At 41.7% G+C, this 20145-nt stretch overlaps 4 protein-coding genes across 4 annotated transcripts in view; 2 read left to right on the forward strand and 2 right to left on the reverse strand.

The window, feature by feature from the left end:
* The window catches only part of LOC139366205 (FERM and PDZ domain-containing protein 1-like), a 41403-nt gene extending 40748 nt beyond the window's left edge, over nucleotides 1–655 (reverse strand). The window contains exon 1 of the mRNA XM_071103429.1: nucleotides 500–655. The gene's annotated coding sequence lies outside the window, so the exon portion shown is untranslated. The remainder of the gene's footprint in view (nucleotides 1–499) is intronic.
* Nucleotides 656–1147: 492 nt separating this feature from the next.
* On the forward strand, nucleotides 1148–2438 carry LOC139365945 (mitochondrial import receptor subunit TOM5 homolog). Its single transcript, XM_071103004.1, has 2 exons — nucleotides 1148–1418; nucleotides 2018–2438. Exons 1-2 carry the CDS (start codon nucleotides 1298–1300, stop codon nucleotides 2050–2052), a joined length of 156 nt encoding a protein of 51 aa, XP_070959105.1. The 5' UTR covers nucleotides 1148–1297; the 3' UTR covers nucleotides 2053–2438.
* Nucleotides 2439–7272: 4834 nt separating this feature from the next.
* LOC139365946 (zinc finger and BTB domain-containing protein 5-like) lies at nucleotides 7273–10776 on the forward strand. The gene is made up of 2 exons (XM_071103005.1): nucleotides 7273–7396; nucleotides 7654–10776. Exon 2 carries the CDS (start codon nucleotides 7664–7666, stop codon nucleotides 8282–8284), a length of 621 nt encoding a protein of 206 aa, XP_070959106.1. The 5' UTR covers nucleotides 7273–7396; nucleotides 7654–7663; the 3' UTR covers nucleotides 8285–10776.
* A 1273-nt stretch (nucleotides 10777–12049) lies between these two features.
* Nucleotides 12050–15075, reverse strand: LOC139365812 (glyoxylate reductase/hydroxypyruvate reductase-like). The gene is made up of 9 exons (XM_071102887.1): nucleotides 14847–15075; nucleotides 13628–13758; nucleotides 13390–13462; nucleotides 13191–13307; nucleotides 12912–13000; nucleotides 12655–12756; nucleotides 12405–12540; nucleotides 12161–12291; nucleotides 12050–12054 (listed from the first exon to the last, which is right to left on the reverse strand). The coding sequence occupies exons 1-9, from the start codon at nucleotides 15026–15028 to the stop codon at nucleotides 12050–12052; spliced, it is 966 nt and encodes a 321-aa protein (XP_070958988.1). The 5' UTR covers nucleotides 15029–15075.
* Between the last annotated feature and the right edge of the window lie 5070 nt (nucleotides 15076–20145).

Here is a 20145-nt window from a genome sequence, read left to right on the forward strand (position 1 = left end):
ATAGAATAGAATATCAATAGTCCACCACCGCACAATAGTTTCACCCCCAATTCATTAGCAATTTTGGATAGGTCGAAATCAAATATTGAAAGGTTTTATAACACAGATATAAACGTGTATTATGTTGTGTTCGTATTGTTCACCCGCAAGGACCAAACTGACCCGAGATATAATCGGTGACAGCAGTCATGCCAGATTAGCCCGGAAACAAAGAGGAAAAAAAAGTCAAATTTTAATTGTTTCCTAAAATAATCTTAATACGATTTAGATCTCTCTATTCCTGTTTTTAGAAACAGGGGCACTGGAAACCGGGACCAGCACGAAATCCAAATCATTCAGATAGGATTTGATGTATTTTTTCTATGTGAAAAATATCGCAAGAGATTCTTCCAATCAATGCAAGGTGCACGCAGAAGCATACACCCAGGCTTCTTCACCATTCGTCCACAGTCAGTTTGACAATAAAGATGATAATAAAATAACGAAAAAACGAACTCACCTCGTGTTCTACAGAAAGAGACAGACCAGGGTTGTGAACCGGGAGGGCCCAATGAAGTGACTAAAGAGAGAGAGCAGACAGAATAGCTTGTCGGAATCGGTAGAATACGTGTCCCGGACGGTGTGGTGCGTACTGTCATCGTATTGGGACTGTTCTCGACCGTTTAATCCCCGGCCCTGAGCTCAGAAATATCCCACTCCCTCCCTCCCTTCGTTTTCTCCTGCTCTCTCTCGCTCTATCAATTTTTCCTCCCTCTCCTCCACACTCATTATTGTTCGCTCCCTCCCCGTCGGCCTTGAGGACCTTCCCTCACAAGGTCAGTTGGATTGAACGCAAGAAAGATCATGCTTGATAGTAACATATTCAATAACGATGATAAAACTATGAGAAAAAACTGTGTCCGCAAACAAGTAAGAATGACAGTATATTGTAATAAACAATAATAAAAAACAATCACAAAATATGTTTTTTATTTAGTCACCTTTAAAAAATATATATTTTAGACAAACGTTTAAATTGATAAATAGGCAAGACTTGGGTTAGTAGAAATTCATCATAAATACATATTTATTGCTTTGCTTTCCCCCCCCCCATTGTAGAGTTTGTACCTCTACGGACATTGTACTTAAAGTAATCCTTAAACGCAATTTCCGGTTTAAACAGTCACGCGTCCGTCAACAAGCACGAGTAGGGCTCCGAGAATCAAGGCAAAGGGCCAGCATAATACTAAGGAAACCTCAGCCATAAAATCACAATCAGGTGAGGATAGAGTATAAAACCTTTACAGACCACGCCGAGATGTTTAAACTCGAGGGGTTAGAGCCGAAAATGGACCCAGAGGAGATGAAGAAAAAGATGCGACAGGATGTAATCTCGTCCGTGCGCAATTTTCTAATCTATATTGCCCTTCTCAGAGCCAGTAAGTATTGGTTTTCACATTGCTCTCGGGTTGCACACGTTCTGCTTGTTCTGCATTGCAGCCGACCGTGTCAGCGACTGCCGACTTACAAAGAACCTTGCATCATAAATAACTACTCATTGTTATTTATAGATCAGTCAGTCACAATTTACCCATGATACATTACGGTTATTAAGCTCTCGAACACTGCCATTATCTCACAATATATTGTGTAATATATGGGTCAGTGTATCCCGAAACCCAACTTCAATGGAGTAGGGAGGTCCCAAGGATCCAATATGGCACAGACTGTAATGCATGTCGCACTCACCTGCTCAGTGTTCAGACAGGAGAATGTACAGTGAATCAATGACATCACTAGACGTGATCCTTTACAAATCATCCATCAGGTTGTGACCCCTAAACATGGTTCCCTTCTTTTGACCTGGGAGCCAGCTTTCTGGTCTTTGCATGAGAATGAATGGTCATTAATCTAGATAATATCCCCAAGGGTTTTGATAGATCTTTTGACCATAAACAGCACCTCAATCAAAAAGGAACATTTTATGGATAATTTACTAAGTTAAGTTTGACTATTTATTTCCTTTGCCCCCACACAGCTCCGTATATCTTGAAGAAGTTGGACAGCATTTGAGACCATCTGCCTCCAGTATTCCCACTCGGGCAGTTTAATGCAACAAGGTCGATGGACATCACCATAACAGGGGAACAATTAACAAAGCGGCGAGCTAAACACCATCATACGGATCCTATATGGAAGACTTCTTTATAGGCTACAGTGAAGACATTACGTTGTGTCCCCCCATTGCACTTGAACATTAAGATGTAATTTGTAGTCATCGATGTGTCATCTGTTATTTTTCATGGTTACCTTTTATGTTAGTGCTCAATAAGAGAACATCTGATTTTGTTTTGAGTGTTTTGGCAATCTTTTCCATGGTCCCTCAATGAGAGTGTTGTGTAATTGGACATGTGAATTTTGTTGGTCATCACATGCAATAAAGAGAAGACATGTTTAAATATTGATTGCATGGTTTTTGTTAATTATCATCAGGTATACATTTCTTGAAAAAGCAATGCCCAAAAGCAAGACCCCTTGAACTGTTCATTTGAATATATTCTGTAGATTCTCAGGTATACAACAAATAGGGTGGTAGAGGGTATTATACCAAATTTGCTTCCCTCGTAGATAACTGCTTGCCCCTTGGACTCCACGGCATCATGAAGGCAAGGGAGAAGAACTCTCAAGCAGTGCAGTACAGCAACCATCATTAACTGAATATGCCAAATGGGGGGCGCTCTTGTCTTATTTTTGAGGACATCAGAATTCTGACCATGAAGCTGGTGATTTCATTCATAACTGAATCAGTGTAAACATTAGACAATGCAATTATTTCAAATGCAAGGTTTTTCTTCAGATAAGATTGCAAAATATTCTCATATTATTACTTAAGAAGGGATGAGATGCATGCACGAATGAAGTGCAAGCCAGAAGGCGCAGCCATGGTTGGGCCTGGGAGGTCATAGGTTCACCCACTTGGGAGCCAGACCCAGCCAATCAGAATGAGTTTTCCCCCACAAAAATGTTATTACAGACATAAATACTCCTGAGTCTCAGACGATCCCATATGTGAAAAAGCTGGATGTGGAGGTTCTGGGCTGGTGTGGTTAAACATGGTATGCGGTTGTCAAGCTGGTTGGATGTACTGCCAAATTCTCTAAAATGACATCGGAGGCGGTTTATGGTAGAGAAATTAACATTCAATTATCTGGCAACAGCTCTGGTGGACATTCCTGCAGTCAGCATGCCAATTGCATGCTCCCTCAAGACTTGAGATATCTGTGACATTGTGTTGTGTGACAAAACTGCGCATTTTAGAGTGGCTTTTCATTGCCCCCAGCACAAAGCTGTTTAATCAGCTTTGTGATATGTCACACCTGTCCGGCGGATGGATTATCTTGGCAAATGATAAATGCTCACTAAGAGGGATGTAAACAAATGTGCATACAATTTGAGAGAAATAAACTGGCATTTTTTTAAATATTTTATTTCAGCTCATGAAAAATGGAACCAACACCTTATATGTTGCTTTTATATTTTTGTTCAGTATACATTTCAGTAATTAGCAATCCTAAATGTGGTGGACAGTGGATAAATTGAAGAGTTGAAAATATTTATCTGAAAACGAACTCATAGCCATTTATTGTTGCCCGTGGTGTAATCACCTCTAACCAATTGGCTAAGGTAGCCTGTGTGTCCATGAGCTCCCAAATCTAGTCTAGATAGATGTTTATTTGGTGAATTCGATTAGCTAGCTAGTTGGCTAGTGAATGGCCAGCTTGCTTGCTACATTTTAGTCAGTAGCTGTACTTATAAATGCGGTAGTCACTGGATAAACTAGCAACGAGTTGAACATATTTGGCTGAAAACGAACGAATAGCCAGTTGTTGTTCCCAATGATGGAATCGCATTTTAGCTAACGTCGCCAATTAGGATTTCGCTAGCTATCTGAGCTGTTTTATAAGAAAACGACTGATATGAATCAAACACTGTTAGCAAGCCCTCCTTAGCGACAATGTTATTGTCAGATTTGTATTTTAATTTCATGTTAACTGTCAGTGAAGTGGTTTCAGATGAGACGATACAAATTATACACCTCGTTTCGGTAAGACTCAGAGTCACGCATGCACTCAAGAAGACTCAACCAATCACCCGACGGGATCTATGTAGATAGAGACTCATAAATATCCATAAAATCCCTCCCTTTAAATTCTGTCGATCAATATCACCCAACATACAAGTTACAGCCAATCAGCTGCTAACTGTGTCTTTCACCGAAGATGAGATCACCTCACTGCCTGATACACCCGTGTGCTTTGCCTTTAACTCAGCGATGAGTTTAAAAAAAACATGGACTCAGTTATGACTATCATAAACTTTATCCGATCAACATAGCCTAACATTGCTTGTTTCGTAGTTTGCTGAGCTCCATGATCTTCTATTACATCATGACTTTCAGTGGCTAAGCAAGGGTAATGCTCTCAAGCAGTGGCGATTTTAGCATGTAAATATTGGTGGGGCAAAAAAGAAAGATGCATGCCAGAAAAGCCACTAAACAATGCATTAATTGTGCTATATCGGTGTCAAACGTTGCCCACAAACTGTTAGGGACTACATAAAGCTGTCCCAACATCTTACCACTGCTACACCTGGCTATCAGCGGAGCCTAGTCTGGCAGCGAAACAGTTCATTCAGCCTCATTTACTGCCTTTAAAAAAACATAGCTGATATGGCTGACTTGTGGTTTCTAATGAAAATGTAGATGTACAAACTATGGCATAAGGGGACAGCAATGGGACGAGGCAATCAGTAATTTCGATTAAGACATTTGAGCGAGCTAGCTTGGATGTAGTCAATATAACTATTTGTTTAGCACTTTTGAAATGTACAGCGACTGGTCGACACTGCTCTCAAGAGAGCAGCCTATGTGAGTTTAGGGAGTGACATCTTAATTTGCAACTACATGGGAGGGATAAAACAGTTATTGACATTATTGAGAAACATATTTTCTGATTAAATGTGTTCTTTTCTCCTATGATTTGAGCCCAAACAAAACACTCCATTTCCCTACAACTATTTGTTTAGCACTTTTGAAATGTACAGCGACAGAATTCAGAACATGGGCTGTTCTTACAGTGTTCTCCCTGTACACCAAGTCAGAACCATAGGATAAATAAAGGGGGCATATAAACAGACAATGAAAGCTTTTACAATATTCAATGATTACATTTCTCTAAAACAGGTTATTGGCTACATTTGCACCACCAAGTCAAAACCGTAGGTGTAATTAAGAGGGGTAAATAGACCAAATTATTAGGGTGAGGTACATGGGCTACTAACATATTACTACACAACATACACATAGTATTACTTTCTTAGCTACAGTATACATATCTCCCTGGCATATTACATCATTTATGCAGTAATAAACATTTTCGACTCACCTTGTTGTGCTTTGCCCACTTGAACAGGAAGGTGACTCGGCGGTCCTTCGTTGGCAAATTTTGTCATCAAAGTCTGGCATTCTCTGGATTTATGTTGCATTCAAAACAACTGGGAACTTGCAAAAAACAAGGTTGAATCATGATGATGTCATTGATCTTTAGGTCGTAGCTCTAGAAAGAGGCTGCATTTACAATTCCGAGTTGGATGACCGTTCAGGACGTACTTTCCCAGTCGGAGCTCGTTTATACCCGACTTCCCAGTTGTCTTAAGTCAAGTTTTCACAGTTCCGATTTAACAGCTCGGCACAAATAATGCTTCATTGTCAACATAGCCAATGTTGAATGTTTATAATTTTAAACATGAAAAAGAACCCCTTAATCCCAGATTTGGGACCACATAGCCACTCCACTGAATAGCAGGCTAGTGATTTCTTTGCCATGCTTGCAGTTAGCCACTGTCACTGATTCCTTCCAAACCACTCATTGTTGAATTTTCGATTTCTAACTTGTTGTGTAATGTTTATGTCCAATGGCCGATGAGCACCGATACGTTTTATCTATAATTTCTCTTCATTGTTCTCTTCATATGACAAGGATTACAAAGGATTTGCCAGTAGATTGTCGACTTGATTCATGATGATGACTGCTAGCTAAGATTTTGAAAGTCCAATCAAATCTACTATACATATAACGTGATCTGATGTCATTTTATCTGTGGCCAATGACCTTGAGCCTTCTTGGAGGGGCACTTCTAATGTAACTCTATGGCAGCACCCAGGGGGCTAGAATTTTCTAGCTCTACCCTTAGACTTGGCGGTGACGTAGTGTCCCCATGAGTGACAGAACACTGAGCCAATCACCGCACAATGGTCCGTATTTTCCGCTGGCATGTCCCACCACCACAGAAAGCACTGAGCTAGGCTGAAACACCTGCATTTTGGAGCTGACTTACTCAAGAAAACAAAAAAGAGACCATGTTTGTATGCTGCTTTATTAACTCAATGATATATCTATTTTTTTACATTGTTTGCAAACTGATATGTGACACGTATTAATGCCAAAATAACATGCAAAACATGCAAGACCCCCCCCCCCCCCAACAAAAATATACATTTTATTTTTAGCAAAAAATGTGGCGCTCAAACCAGATGAGGGTCGCTATGTGAGTTTAGGGTGTGACCTCTTCAATCAGTTGAATGGACCTAATTTGCGACTACATGGGAGGGATAAAACAGTTATTGACATGATTGAAAAACGTACATATTTAAAAAATAAATCGGTTCTTTTCACCTCTGATTTAAGCCCAAACAAAACGCTCCATTTCTCTACACTGCTCAACTTTATTAAGTCATCAGTACAGATCACTCCCTTGATGTAGGAGTTTTTAGATGAACTGAAAGCTTTGCAACAAGATTTGAGGAGTTTAATTCCCCCACAGAGGTGGTGCCGTTTGTTATAGAAGCCCATTCTCTGCTGGTGAGGGGGGAGAGACTTCTCAGCTAGTCAACTGAGATAAGCCATGCATTAAAGGTTTCCTATGTGTAAATAAAAACAAAAGTTCACGCTACGTATGTAAAACGGACAGGAAAGTAGAAATTCATCGTAACCGGCCGCGACCGGGAGGTCCGTGGGGCGACGCACAATTGGCCTAGCGTCGCCCGGGTTAGGGCGGGATTGGTCGGTAGGGATCTCCTTGTCTCATCGCGCACCAGCGACTCCTGTGGCGGGCCGGGCGCAGTGCGCGCTAGCCAAGGTTGCCGGGTGCACGGTGTAGCCTCCGACACATTGGTGCGGCTGGCTTCCGGGTTGGACGGGCGCTGTGTTAAGAAGCAGTACGGCTGGTTGGGTTGTGTATCGGAGGACGCATGACATTCAACCTTCGTCTCTCCCGAGCCCGTACGGGAGTTGTAGCAATGAGACAAGATAGTAGCTACTACAACAATTGGATACCACGAAATTGGGGAGAAAAAGGGGTCAAATAAAAATAATTTTTTTTTTTTAAAAGAAAGTAGAAATTCATTAGTGTAATGCAGGTCAACTGCGTTATAAATACAAATGTGTTCTTTAAAAATAAAGTAGAAATTCATTAGTGTAATGCAGGTCAACTGCGTTATAAATACAAATGTGTTCCATTATTTCAACAATTTGAATTTAGCAGCATGTAATCCCATGTAGAAAATGTCTGGCCTCCCTGTTAATATCCTTTTTGAAATCTGCGGTGGGCCAACAGGGCCAGTGTGATGGAGCTGGACCCAGAGGTGGTGACTCCTGAGGCTTTCTCTGTCCTGCTGGACATGATCTACACCTCCGTTATCACTCTGGGGGCATCTAATATAGCGGACGTGCTCCTGGCTGCCTCCCACCTGCACCTCAACACTGTGGTCAAGGCCTACAAGCGCCATCTCACCTCCACCTCACACAATTTCCTCACATCACCTCCGTGGGGATGGAGGTTACAAGTGCAGCAGCAGCAGTTCAGCCATGCAGTGGACCAGCAGCACCTGAGGCAGTCTCCATCCCAGGCAGCAGCCATGGCTGGGGTCAATTCCAGGCAGCAAAGATTTGTCCTGCTCCAGCAGCTGGGGCTCAGACTGGTCACATCAGCTCTGGAAGGGAGCCTCGACAACAGGGAAACCGGGGCAGAGGCTAGCCCGGCTGGAGGCAGGGATGGAGGGGTTAGAGCAGGTGGAGGCATTGAGCAACAAGCTGCTTTCCCCAGACGCGGTCTTCACAAATGCAATAACTCTTCTCCCCAAGTGTTTCAGGAGGAGAGGCTGGACAACAAGCAGAACGGGGGCAGGCTCTCTGAGGAGAATTATGAGGAGGGCTCACCAAGGGGGACGAGGAATAATAAAGTATGAGACTGGGAGTAGTAATACAACAAGAGATACAGCTGCCTAGCCAATCAGATAGTAGTGTGGGAGGGACGTGGGAGGATGGGGGAGAGGGTCACACAGAGGGTTTTCTGGTGAATGGAGGGATCATGTTTAAAGTGAAAGTCGGAGTGGAGGGATAAGGATCAGAAGATGGATGTAGTGGTGAAGAGTGTGCAGGTGAACTCCTCCTATCCAGACACAGCAGGTGTGTTCAATGATCCTCCATTCCCATCTGAGGACACAGGATGAGCCAGCAAATGAAGAGAAAGACATACTCAGCCCGAAGGGACATATTGCAAGCTCATCCAACCACCAATCTAGCTCTGATCCTCAGACAGAGACTCCAAGACAACATGGATGGAGGAGATGGGTTGTCTGACAACGAGGGCCTAGATAGCAAACCAAGACCTGGGCCTTTCCTGCATTCTCAACCCCATAAGTCAGCTTGGCAGTGGGCCATTAGGAGAAGACAGCCTCCTAAACACCACCATCAGTGAGACTCAGGCAGAAGGCAATGAGGCTGTTAGGTCACTTTAAAGCTTAGAGGCAACAAACGCCTCCTCTTTCTGCTCTGCGTCCTCTTCCTCCCTTATGTTCCCAGTAACCTCTGTCCCCTTCGAGCAGGGCCACAGTTTCAGCAACAGCTTCATCCTCCATGTGTAGTTGCTAACCGTAGTCTGTTTTTTTTTATGGCGGTTTTGGAGCAGTGGCTTCTTCCTTGCTGAGTGGCCTTTCAGGTTACATCGATATAGGACACATTTTACTGTGGATATAGATACTTTTGTACCTTCCTCCAGCATCTTCACAAGGTCCTTTGCTGTTGTTCTGGGATTGATTTGCACTTTTCATACCGAACTACGTTCATCTCTAGGAGTCAGAATGTGTCTCCTTCCTGAGAGGTATGACGGCTGTGTGGTACCATGGTGTTTATACTTGTGTACTATTGTTTGTACAGATGAATGTGGTACCTTCAGGCGTTTGGAAATTGCTCCCAAGGATGACCCAGACTTGTGGAGGTCTACAATTTATTTTCTGAGGTCTTGGCTGATTTTTCATGAGTTTGAAGGTTGGCCTTGAAATACATCCACAGGTACACCTCCAATTGACTCAAATGATGTCAATTAGCCTATCAGAAGCTTCTAAAGCCATGACATCATTTTCTGGAATTTTCCAAGCTGTTTAAAGGCACAGTCAACTTAGTGTATGTAAACTTCTGACCCACTTGAATTGTGATACAGTGAATTATAAGTGAAATAATCTGTCTGTAAACAATTTTTGGAAAAATTACTTGTGTCATGCACAAAGCAGATGTCCTAACCAACTTGCCAAAACTATAGTTTGTTAACAAGAAATGTATGGAGTGGTTGAAAAACTAGTTTTAATGGCAACCTAAGTGTATGTAAACTTCCGACTTCAACTGTAGTCTCGCTATTGTTATTTTACTCTGCTCTTTAAATTCTTGTTACTTTTATTTCTTATTCATATTTTTAAACTGCATTGTTGGTTATGGGCTTGTAAGTAAGCATTTCGCTGTAAGCTGTTGTATTCGGCACATGTGACTAATAACATTTAATTTGACTATTGCACTGTTTTACATTAATGAAAAAAATTATAGTAATGTTGACCCTAACAGGTTCCCATATACAATTGATGATTTTGGAATGCACATACAATGCATTCATAGACTTGTCCCGAAGCCACTCCTGCGTTGTCTTGGCTGTGTGCTTTGAGTCGTTGTCCTGTTGGAAGGTGAACCTTCACCCCAGTTTGAGGTCCTGAGCGTTCTGGAGCAGGTTTTCATCAAGGATCTCTCTGTACTTTGCTCCGTTCATCTTTCCTTCGACCCTGACTAGTCTCCCAGTTCCTGCTACTAAAAAACATCCCCACTTCCATCTGGCCACTCTACCATTAAGGCCTGATTGGTGGAGTGCTGCAGAGATGGTTGTCCTTCTGGAAGCTTCTCCCGTCTCCACAGAGGAACTCTTGAGCTCTATCAGAGTGACTATCAGGTTCTTGGTCACCTCCCTGACCAAGGTCCATCTCCCCCGATTGCTCAGTTTGGCCGGGCGGCCAGCTCTATGAAGGGTCTTGGTGGTTCCAAACTTCTTCCATTGAAGAACGATGGAGGCCACTGTGTTCTTGGGGACCTTCAATGCTGCATACATGTTTTGGTACCCTTCCCCAGATCACAATCCTGTCTCGGAGCTCTACGGACAATTCCTTTGACCTCATGGCTTGGTTTTTGTCCTGACATGCCCTGTCAACTGTGGGACCTTATATAGACAGGTGTGTGCCTTTCCAAAGCATGTCCAAACAAATTGAATTTACCACAGGTGGACTCCAATCAAGTTGTATAAACATCTTAAGGATGATCAATGGAAACAGGATGCACCTGAGCTCATTTCCGAGTCTCATAGCAAAGAGTCTGAATACTTAATACTTATATTTTTCGTAAATTGGCAAAAAAAAAAAAAAAACTGTTTTTGCTTTGACATTATGGTGTATTGTGTGTAGATTGAGGGGGGAAATTATTTAATCAATTTTAGAACAAGGCTGTAAGGTAACAAAATGTTTAAAAAGCGAACGGGTCTGAATACTTTCCTAATGCACTATATGTACTGCACTGTCTACTCTAGAAGATAGCTGTAACATAAAATGCAACATGATATCATAGAACATGTGGGGAGAGAATGGAACTCTTTGAGAGAATATTTACCATGCATTACATCACACACTATTTCTAAGTAGGATCACTATTGAAGAGGGATGGAAATAAGCTACATGGGAACCACACTGATCCCTGACTACTGTGTTTTAATGTTTAATGTCTTTATTTAACTAGGCAAGTCAGTTAAGAACAAATTCTTATTTACAATGACAGCCAACCCCGGCCAAACCCTAACCACGCTGGGCCAATAGTGTGCCACCCTATGGGACTCCCAATCACGGCCGGCCCATATGTTCTATTCTGGTAGCATTATTCATTGTTAATTTACTCAAGGCTCTAGAATTATTTTTAATGGGGAAAATAATATGTTCTCACATTTCTACACTGAACATAACGCTTTATTAAAAAACAAAGCTAGAATGACAGTGTGTTAGACTACAGATGGAGTGTTTTACCATAGAATTTGAAACCAATTAATTGGCGATGGAGTGTATATCAATATGTTAAACACACATCTCAACTGGAATGAGAACAACAGAACATTACCATCACAACTACTCATTTACTATTTTAGTTAAGTATTTTGTGCAATCACATTGGACAGAAAGTGTTTCATAAGAACGAGAAGGCCACTGCAATGAATTAGTAGTGTGTGCACTCATTGTGGTGCTTATCTACGTCTTTCAAAGGAAGCCATGGCTGACCCTTAGGAGCGCTGTCAGAGAGTGCCAAGGCACGTTCTCAAAACGTCAATACTATACACTTCCTCCTTCAAAATTCAAGTCAAATACCACAAATGTGTTATTTCTTTAAACATTGTAAGATCTAAGAGCGAGAGGCAAAGGTTGACCTTCATGTTTGGAGAGCATGTTAATACAACTGCAATACTCCATCACAGATGAATTTCCTGGTCACTTACGGCTCTAACCTTCCTGGTAATGACTACTGATTGGGCGACCAAAATGATTCTAAGGAGGACAGAGGCAGAGTTGAATAGTCGTAGAGCAGCACTAGAATTGGAGTATACCAGTAAATAACTGGTTGATTTTAATGAGAAGATTTAAGAAAGAAAATATGATTGATTAATCTGGAAACATCACAACAGCGATCAGAGAGAAACCAATAGACGACACAGAGATGCCTCAGTAAACTGCCTTCCTCCCTCCGTTTCTCTCATGATCCTATTAACTCACCACAGTTTTTGAGGGTGAGGAGGGGGTGATCAGTGGGGAGTGGTTCTGGGGTTGTGACATCCAGCCCAGCGCAAGCTATCTGACCACTGGACAGAGCCTGGTACAGATCCTCCTGATTCACTACTGCACCCCTATCACACACACAGTGGAAGTTAGCTCTATATTTATAGCTTTGAACTGTGTTCATTTCAAAACCCAGTCCGTGTGGTTGGTTTGGCACTGCGCTACGTGTTTCATGGAGTACCTGCTGGTGTTGATGAAGACAGCCGTGTTCTTCATCTTGCAGAAGAAATCCTTGTTACACAGCCCCTGGGTATCTGGTGTGAGGGCGCAGGACACCACAACAAAATCACTCTCAGACACCAGCGTGTCCAAGGGCACTGCAACAGAGAGGAGAGCAGAAGAGAGAGGAAGAAACAATCAAATAAACATCTCATCTGATTCTCACCCTCTCGGACTTTGCTGTTTCCCCAAGCCCTTCCAACCCTGCTCACCGTATTCTCCTTCCACTTCAGCTGCATATGATTTGTCTGTTCTTCCAGAGTACAGGAGCTTCTTCACTCCAAACGGTTTCAGCCTCCTGGCTATGGCCATACCTGAGGGAAAACAGCATTGACTCCAGACAATCAATCAAGCAATGAATAAGCCCTTTTGTCCTGCCCTTTCAGCTACTATATGGATTGTATAGACCTCACTAAGGGCAGGAGTCACAGAATCCAGTAAGTCAATCCAGCAATCATCGTCACTCTACCTATGCGTCCCAGTCCAATGACACCAACAGTGCTGCCTGACAGACCATAACCACACAACCACAGAGGTTTCCAGGTGCTCCAGCCTCCACTGAGAGAGAGAGAGAGACATTTTTAAAAAGTGAATTGAGGACACATTCTGTTGTACTCATATTCATTTTAGATAGAAGTGTGGTTCAGCAACACATCCATAAAGTATCACTGTACAACATGTCAGAGTGATCCTCTGGAGCTGGAGTCTAATTGAAGGAAATGTATCTGTGTGTTTATTGGGTACTGACTTTATAACCTCCACCACGCCCTCTGGTAGCCGCCGAGCTGTAGCCAGGAGCAGGGCGACGGTCAGCTCCGCCGTGGCATCAGTCAGGACGTCTGGAGTATAGCCCACACGCACCCCTCTGCACAGAACATGGAGAGGAAGGCACAATGAGGGTTGCTGACTTCGATGTGAGGCAAAAGGCATTTGATAGTTGGCCTTACCGTTTCTTGATCTCATCCATGGCCATGTGGTCAAATCCGACAGATAAGGTACTTATCACCTTCAGGTTTGGACCTGAACACAAATCCATAGTTACGTGTTAGGAAAAGACAGAATGGAAACTATCATACAACACATATACTGTTTAACACATGTCTAGCAGCCTCGTGAATTCCATATATTGAAAAATACTGAGAGGTGCTGTTTGAGTTTATCTGATCCAGGATATGTCCAGTGTACCTGCTGCGTCCAGAACTTCAGTGTCGATCTTGTCCGACAGGAGACACAGGAGCCCATGGGCCCCCGCCACGCCCTTCAGAAGCTCCGCCCTTGAAACAGGCTCATCCGAGTCCCACAGTGAAACCTTACATCTGTTTCCATGGAAACGAGGGAGACGGGAGGTAAAAGGGGAGAGACTAGATTAAGATGAGACAAAGACAATTCAGAACATTAGTACATAGTACATTATTCTCTGTGTATTCTGGATGGTCTGTCTGTTTTTTCAAGGTGTCCGTCTCTTTCTCTTCCCCTGACAGACAACCTTACCCATCGCTTTAATCTTTATTATACCTCTTTACTTTTGTTAAATGTTGCATGGGTGTTTGTAAGTGTTATAACGCCTTAGGAACCTTATTACAAGTTCAGAGTACCCGCTATAACGTGTGACCTGGAATAAAGGTAATCAACAACTCCAGTAAACTTTCACCTTTTGAACACATGATGTAACAATTACCCTCCACTTCATATGTGTGTGAAAATGTGTGCAATGCATTTATACAGCAGTAAGTAGACTAGCACTAGAATTAAGTAGCACGACTATGACACAAATCCTTAGATGTCACACAGTCACAGGCGTGCACGATAGATGAAAAGTGACAGCGCATGAAAAACTCATTAGGCTAGTTAGCCAAGTATATCTCAACTCCGTGGAGTTGATATGTACTTGGCTACATTAGTTGTACTTGGCTATAGGTTACCACACTCTCGCCAGCAGATCTGACCTGCTTGCTTACAGCTGCACTAGGGTCGGACAACATTCCTGAATTGTCCCATTTTCCCAACTGTTACAACAAGAATCCTTAATTAAGTAAACTGCCGTTTTCATCCTCTTGTCAACTAGCAGTTGCAACAACAGCCATTATGGAATGTCAGGTCGCGTTGAACAACAGATGAGCAGATTGGCTGACACTGCCATTCCAAAATGGCTTCTGTGGCTTCTGCTATGTAGCATGAGGATGAAAAGGACAGTTTCCCAAAAATGTGCAGTCATTCAATCTTCTTGGTGTAACAGTTGGGATAATGGGGCAATTTGGAGTTCAAAGCATTTCTCATCCCTGGATTGAGATTTGTTTTCCGAGTCATATCTTGTGCCATCTCTGCAGTGTCATAATATACACCGGAATGCTGTCCGACCCTAGTGCAGCCGTAAGGGAGCAAATCGGATCTGCTGGCTACATACACTCCAGCCTGTGACAGAATCTTCAATCCCTCCTGTGGGATGCGTCTTGTTATGAAAACCTTCATGATCTTCTGTGCAGTGTGCATCCTCCAAAGGACGGGAAACGTCAGAATAACTGCTTGAAATAACGTCCCGAATCTCCCTACAGTTGTAGCTAAGTTTGCTGATTGTTTAGTGTTCATAATGACATTTAAACGTGTGCACTAAAGGAACACTTCACACGGTTCGCAATGTGGCACCACTTAAGTGTAGGGCAAACAACATTGCGCATGTGCAGTACTGCATTCGATTCCTGAGAGAGACTCATTGGGAGAATCTCCTCTCCTCCTTCTCAAAATCCATTGGATGAGAAAGCCAGAGGTCCCGCCCCTCTGACCTTCTCCTCCAATAGTGGCTATTGTAACTATTGGAAACCTTTTCCCACTCCCGCGTCATTGGGCAGATTAGGTTTACAGAAATCCCCAAATAAATGTGTAAAGTGATCAAAAAAATGAAGTGAGTTGTGCAAGACATTTTTATGAATAAAACAATAAGTATAATATTTTTTTTAAACTTGTGCATGTTTTTCTCCTCTGACAAAACAAAAGCAGATTTAAAAATGATTCTGCGTTAAGAATAGGATTTACATGAGTATCCTCGATGAAAGGTGGCTATTGACGAGAGGACACTTCTGTTTGCCTACTAAAGGGTGTCCACTAGATAGCACAGCCACAAAGTCAAAATGGTCTATTATCGTACAAATTCATTAAAAAATATATATATATTGGTCTTAATTTAAGGTTAGGGTAAGGCTATCAGTGTGGTTAAGGTTAGGTTTAAAATAACATTTTAAGAAGATCAATTGTAGAAATAGGCGGGGCTTATGAGTTTGTGGCTGTAGTAACTAGTGACGACCCTACTAACGAAATATCACGCTCCTCGAACACGGGTCACGGAGGAGAGAGGATATGAAGAACCGTCTTTTTTTCCGAACGAGAATCTCTCTTGGATGAGTTTTGCTGCGTTCATATGCAGCATTTACGTGCAAATCGGAACTAGGGATCTCAGAAATGCCCGACATGCTAACTGGTTGTAGTTATACACGTGCCGCGTTCAATCAGTTAGCAAGAATGTCAGATCATAACGTGTGTACAATTAATTGGTTAGAGAGAGGTCTCAAATACCACTTTAATTTGTATCCCCTGTAGCTGCATGCTGCGTTCCACTTGAACAGCCCTCCAACTGGCAATTACTAGTGGGAAACTCATCTATCATTCTATTGGTGCTTTCAAGACAACTGGGAAATCCGGTTCAACAGATCAATTCATGACGTCAGTGATCTTCAGGTCAGGAAGTTGGAGCTCTAGAGAGATGCTTGAGTTTCTGACTTGGAATTCCAAGTTGGTTCCTGAGTGGCGCAGCGGTCTAAGGCACTGCATCTCAGTGCTAGAGGTGTCACTACAGACCCTGGTTTGATTCCAGGCTGTATCACAACCAGCTGTGATTGGGAGTCTCATAGGGAAAAATTATATTTTAAGCTTAGGCGTTAAGTTTAGGGTTATGGTTAGAATTAATGTAAGGGTTTGGGGGTTAGGTTCAGGGAAAATATAATTTTGAATGGAAATTAATTTTAGATCCCCACGAGGATAGAAGAACATAACGTGTGTTTAAGTGTGTGTGTGTTCTTCTATGCTAAACACTATTGTGTGTTTGTAGTTGAAGGACCCGCAGTTTGAGTGGACGAAAGATAGGACGTTGCTTCTGAATGACGTCACACACCGTGACCAGGGGCTCTACTCTATCAAACTGTCCTCTGGATTCACCTATGAGACCGTTCGCCTCACTGTCTCAGGTACAGGGGCTCAGGGGCTCCCAAGTGGCGCAGTGGTTGAAGGCACTGCATCTCAGTGATAGAGGCGTCACTACATGCCCTGGTTCAATTCCAGGCTGTATCACAACCGGCCTTGATTGGGAGTCCCATAGGGCAGCTCACAATTGGCCCAGCATGGTTAGGTTTTGGCCGGGGTAGGCCATCATTGTAAAAATAATTTGTTCTTAACTGACTTGCCTAGTTAAATAAATAAAAGATGACTGTTAAAAAAAAATCCTAGTCGGAGCTAGTTTTTTTCAGAGTTCCCAATTATCTTGAATGCACTGAAGTCGGATGTTGGAGATTTCTGAGCTCTGAGTTCCCAGTTCCCAACAGTTTTGAACATGACATTAGCTCCCACTTCTCCCACATGTTGATCTCTGACGTCACCTACTAAGGAAAGAACCTTGACGACAGCATTTCCGGCAGTTAAATGCAACAACAAACCTTTATTTTTTTTTTAAATAAATCTACTAATATAGTTTTTTAAGCCATAAATTGTTAACAAGCATGATAGCTGTACTTATAGTTTATGGTTTATGTAGCTTGTTTGCCATTAGCCAATCGCCGTTTCTCAACAAGTTCAAAGCATGTGAATGCTTCCAACTGGTATTTACGACTTCACAACTGGTCAATTCCCTCCTCCCACTTGGTTACGAAAGCAACATTAGTCCCTACACACTGAGTATACAAAACATTATGAATACCTGCTCTTTCCATGATTTAGACTGACCAGGTGAATCCAGGTGAAAGCTATGATCCCTTATTGATGTCACTTGTTCAATCCACTTCAATCAGTGTAGATGAAGGGGAGGAGACAGATTAAAGAAGGATTTTTATGTCTTAAGGCATTGTGTATATGTACCATTCAGAGTGTGAATGGGCAAGACAAAAGATTTAACCTCTACGGGATCGGTGTCCCTATACCAGGGCGGTTGATGCTAACGTGCGCTAACGTTTGCTAATGTGACTAGAAGGACGTTGTAAGTAACAGAACACTTTCGGGAACATAGACACGTCTTATATGGGCAGAAAGTTAAAACTCTCGTTAATCTAACTGCACTGTCCAATTTACAGTAGCAATTACTGTGAAAAAAGACCATGCTATTGTTTGAGTAGAGTGCACAACAACAAAAAATTCATCACGGAAACTGGTTTGAAAAATCTGTCGTTCTGCCCCTGAACAAAGCAATTAACCCACTGTTCCTAGGCCATCATTGTAAATAAGAATTTGTTCCTACCTACCTCATTTGCACACACTGTATATATACTTTTTATATTGTATTATTGACTGTATGTTTGTTTATTCCATGTCTAACTCTGTGTTGTTGTTTGTGACGCACTGCTTTGCTTTATCTTGGCCAGTTGTAAATGAGAACTTGTTCTCAACTAGCCTACCTGGTTAAATAAAGGTGAAATAAAAAAAATGTAAAAACTGACTTGCCTAGTTAAATAAAGGTTAAATAAAAATACAAAAAATAACTGGGTTCCACAGTTTGAACCCCTGCTGTCTCTGGCTCCACACCCACCCCGCCTGGCCATCTAGATGTGTGAAAGTTAGTGTACTGTATAAGCTAATGATCCATCATGAATTACATTCCTGGGAGTGTGTAAACTTACATTTTGTATTACCATATCATGTTTGTATGTTCTCTATAGTTATGTACTTGAAAATGTATCAATTGACCAATTCGGCACATTTTGACAGACTTGATACAAAATACTGTGCAGTACTGCAATGCTTCACTGGGTCAATCTGCAACTTTGGACACACTGATGCCATCTAGTGGCCAAAATCTACATTGCACCCAAACTGCAATATTAAATCATGGCCTTTTTCTTGCATTTCAAAGATTATGGAACAAGCAAAAAAAAAATGAAAACACATGTTTTTGGTTTGTATTATCTTTTACCAGATCTAATGTGTAATGTTCTCCTACATTAATTTCACATTTCCACAAACTTCAAAGTGTTTCCTTTCAAATGGTATCAAGAATATGCATATCCTTGCTTCAGGTCCTGAGCTACAGGACTTGGGTCATTTTAGGCGAAAATTGAAAAAAAAAGGTTTGATCCTTAAGAGGTTTTAAGTGCCTTTTTAAAATGTATTTTTATTTAACTGGTCAAGTCAGTTAAGAACAAATTCGTATTTACGGCCTACAAAAGGCAAAAGGCCTCCTGCCTTTTATAATATAGGATAAAATACAGATCACGACAAGAGAGACAACACCACACTACATAAAGAGAGACCTAAGACAACAACATAGCAAGGCAGCAACACATGACAACACAGCATGGTAGCAACACAACATAACAACAACATGGTAGCAACACAACATGGTAGTAGCACAAAACATGGTACAAACATTATTGGGCACAGGCAAAAGCACAAAGGGCAAGAAGGTAGAGACAATAATACATCACACAAAGCAGCCACAACTGTCAGTAAGGGTGTCCATGATTGAGTCTTTGAATGAAGAGATTGAGATAAAACTGGGTATGGGTAGTAGGTGCCAGGCGCACAAGTTTGTGTCAGGAGCTGCTGGGTTTTTCACGCTCTACAGTTTCCCATGTGTATCAAGAATGGTCCACCACCCAAAGGAAATCTAGCCAACTTGGCACAACTGTGGGAAGCATTGGAGTCAACATTGGCCAGAATTCTGAAGGCATTTACAGAGTCATATTTGACAACAAAATCTTTCTTTGGCTGTACATCCCATATGTGATCTCTCATTTCGGTTAAAGCTATTTCTGTCTGTTGATATGTTTTTGTTTGTTTTTCTGCTTTCCATAATTCCAGGACAATTCCTTGTTGTTGATCTAAAAAATTATAATAATTGGTACTTACATTTGTTCTATTTCACATGTACAAGTGTGTATTACATGCATATGTGAACAGTGGTGTAAAGTACTTAAGTTGTCATTTTTGGTATCTGTATTTTACTATTTTTATTTTTGACAACTTTTACTATTACTTCACTATATTCCTAAAGAAAATAATGTACTTTTACTCCATACATTTTCCCTGACTCACAAAAGTACTTGTTACATTTTGAATTCTTTGCAGAACAGCAAAATGGTCCAATTCACACACTTATCAAGAGAACATCCCTGGTCATCTCTCCTGTCTCTGATCTGGCAGACTCACTAAACACAAATGCTTCGTTTGTAAATGATGTCTGAGTGTTGGAGTGTGCCCCTGGCTATCCATAAATTTAAAAAACAAGAAAATCGTGCGGTCTGGTTTGCTTAATATAAGGAATTTGAAATGATTTAGACTTTTACTTTTGATACTTAAGTACATTTTATAAATCACATTTACTTTTGATACTTTTCTATCTTTTACTTACGTATGAGAATTGGGTACTTTTTCCACCACTGTGTGTGAATTAGAAATATGTTTTTTTTTGCATATCCCAACTCCACTTGAGACACCCTCGAATAGTGGAA

This window comes from Oncorhynchus clarkii, chromosome 14 (genome assembly GCF_045791955.1).
Source record: "Oncorhynchus clarkii lewisi isolate Uvic-CL-2024 chromosome 14, UVic_Ocla_1.0, whole genome shotgun sequence".
Lineage (NCBI taxonomy): Eukaryota > Metazoa > Chordata > Actinopteri > Salmoniformes > Salmonidae > Oncorhynchus > Oncorhynchus clarkii.

Bases quoted from the DNA above. Each gene is read 5' to 3' on its own strand.
- LOC139365945 (XM_071103004.1), top strand. From the start codon at position 1,298: ATGTTTAAACTCGAGGGGTTAGAGCCGAAAATGGACCCAGAGGAGATG. The intron at 1,419-2,017 runs GTAAGTATTGGT...GCCCCCACACAG, and splicing joins TATTGCCCTTCTCAGAGCCA to CTCCGTATATCTTGAAGAAG.
- LOC139365946 (XM_071103005.1), top strand. From the start codon at position 7,664: ATGGAGCTGGACCCAGAGGTGGTGACTCCTGAGGCTTTCTCTGTCCTG.
- LOC139365812 (XM_071102887.1), bottom strand. From the start codon at position 15,028: ATGAACACTAAACAATCAGCAAACTTAGCTACAACTGTAGGGAGATTC. The intron at 13,759-14,846 runs GTATGTAGCCAG...CCATGGAAACAG, and splicing joins ATTCTGTCACAGGCTGGAGT to ATGTAAGGTTTCACTGTGGG. The intron at 12,541-12,654 runs GTGAGCAGGGTT...TCTCTGTTGCAG, and splicing joins TGAAGTGGAAGGAGAATACG to TGCCCTTGGACACGCTGGTG.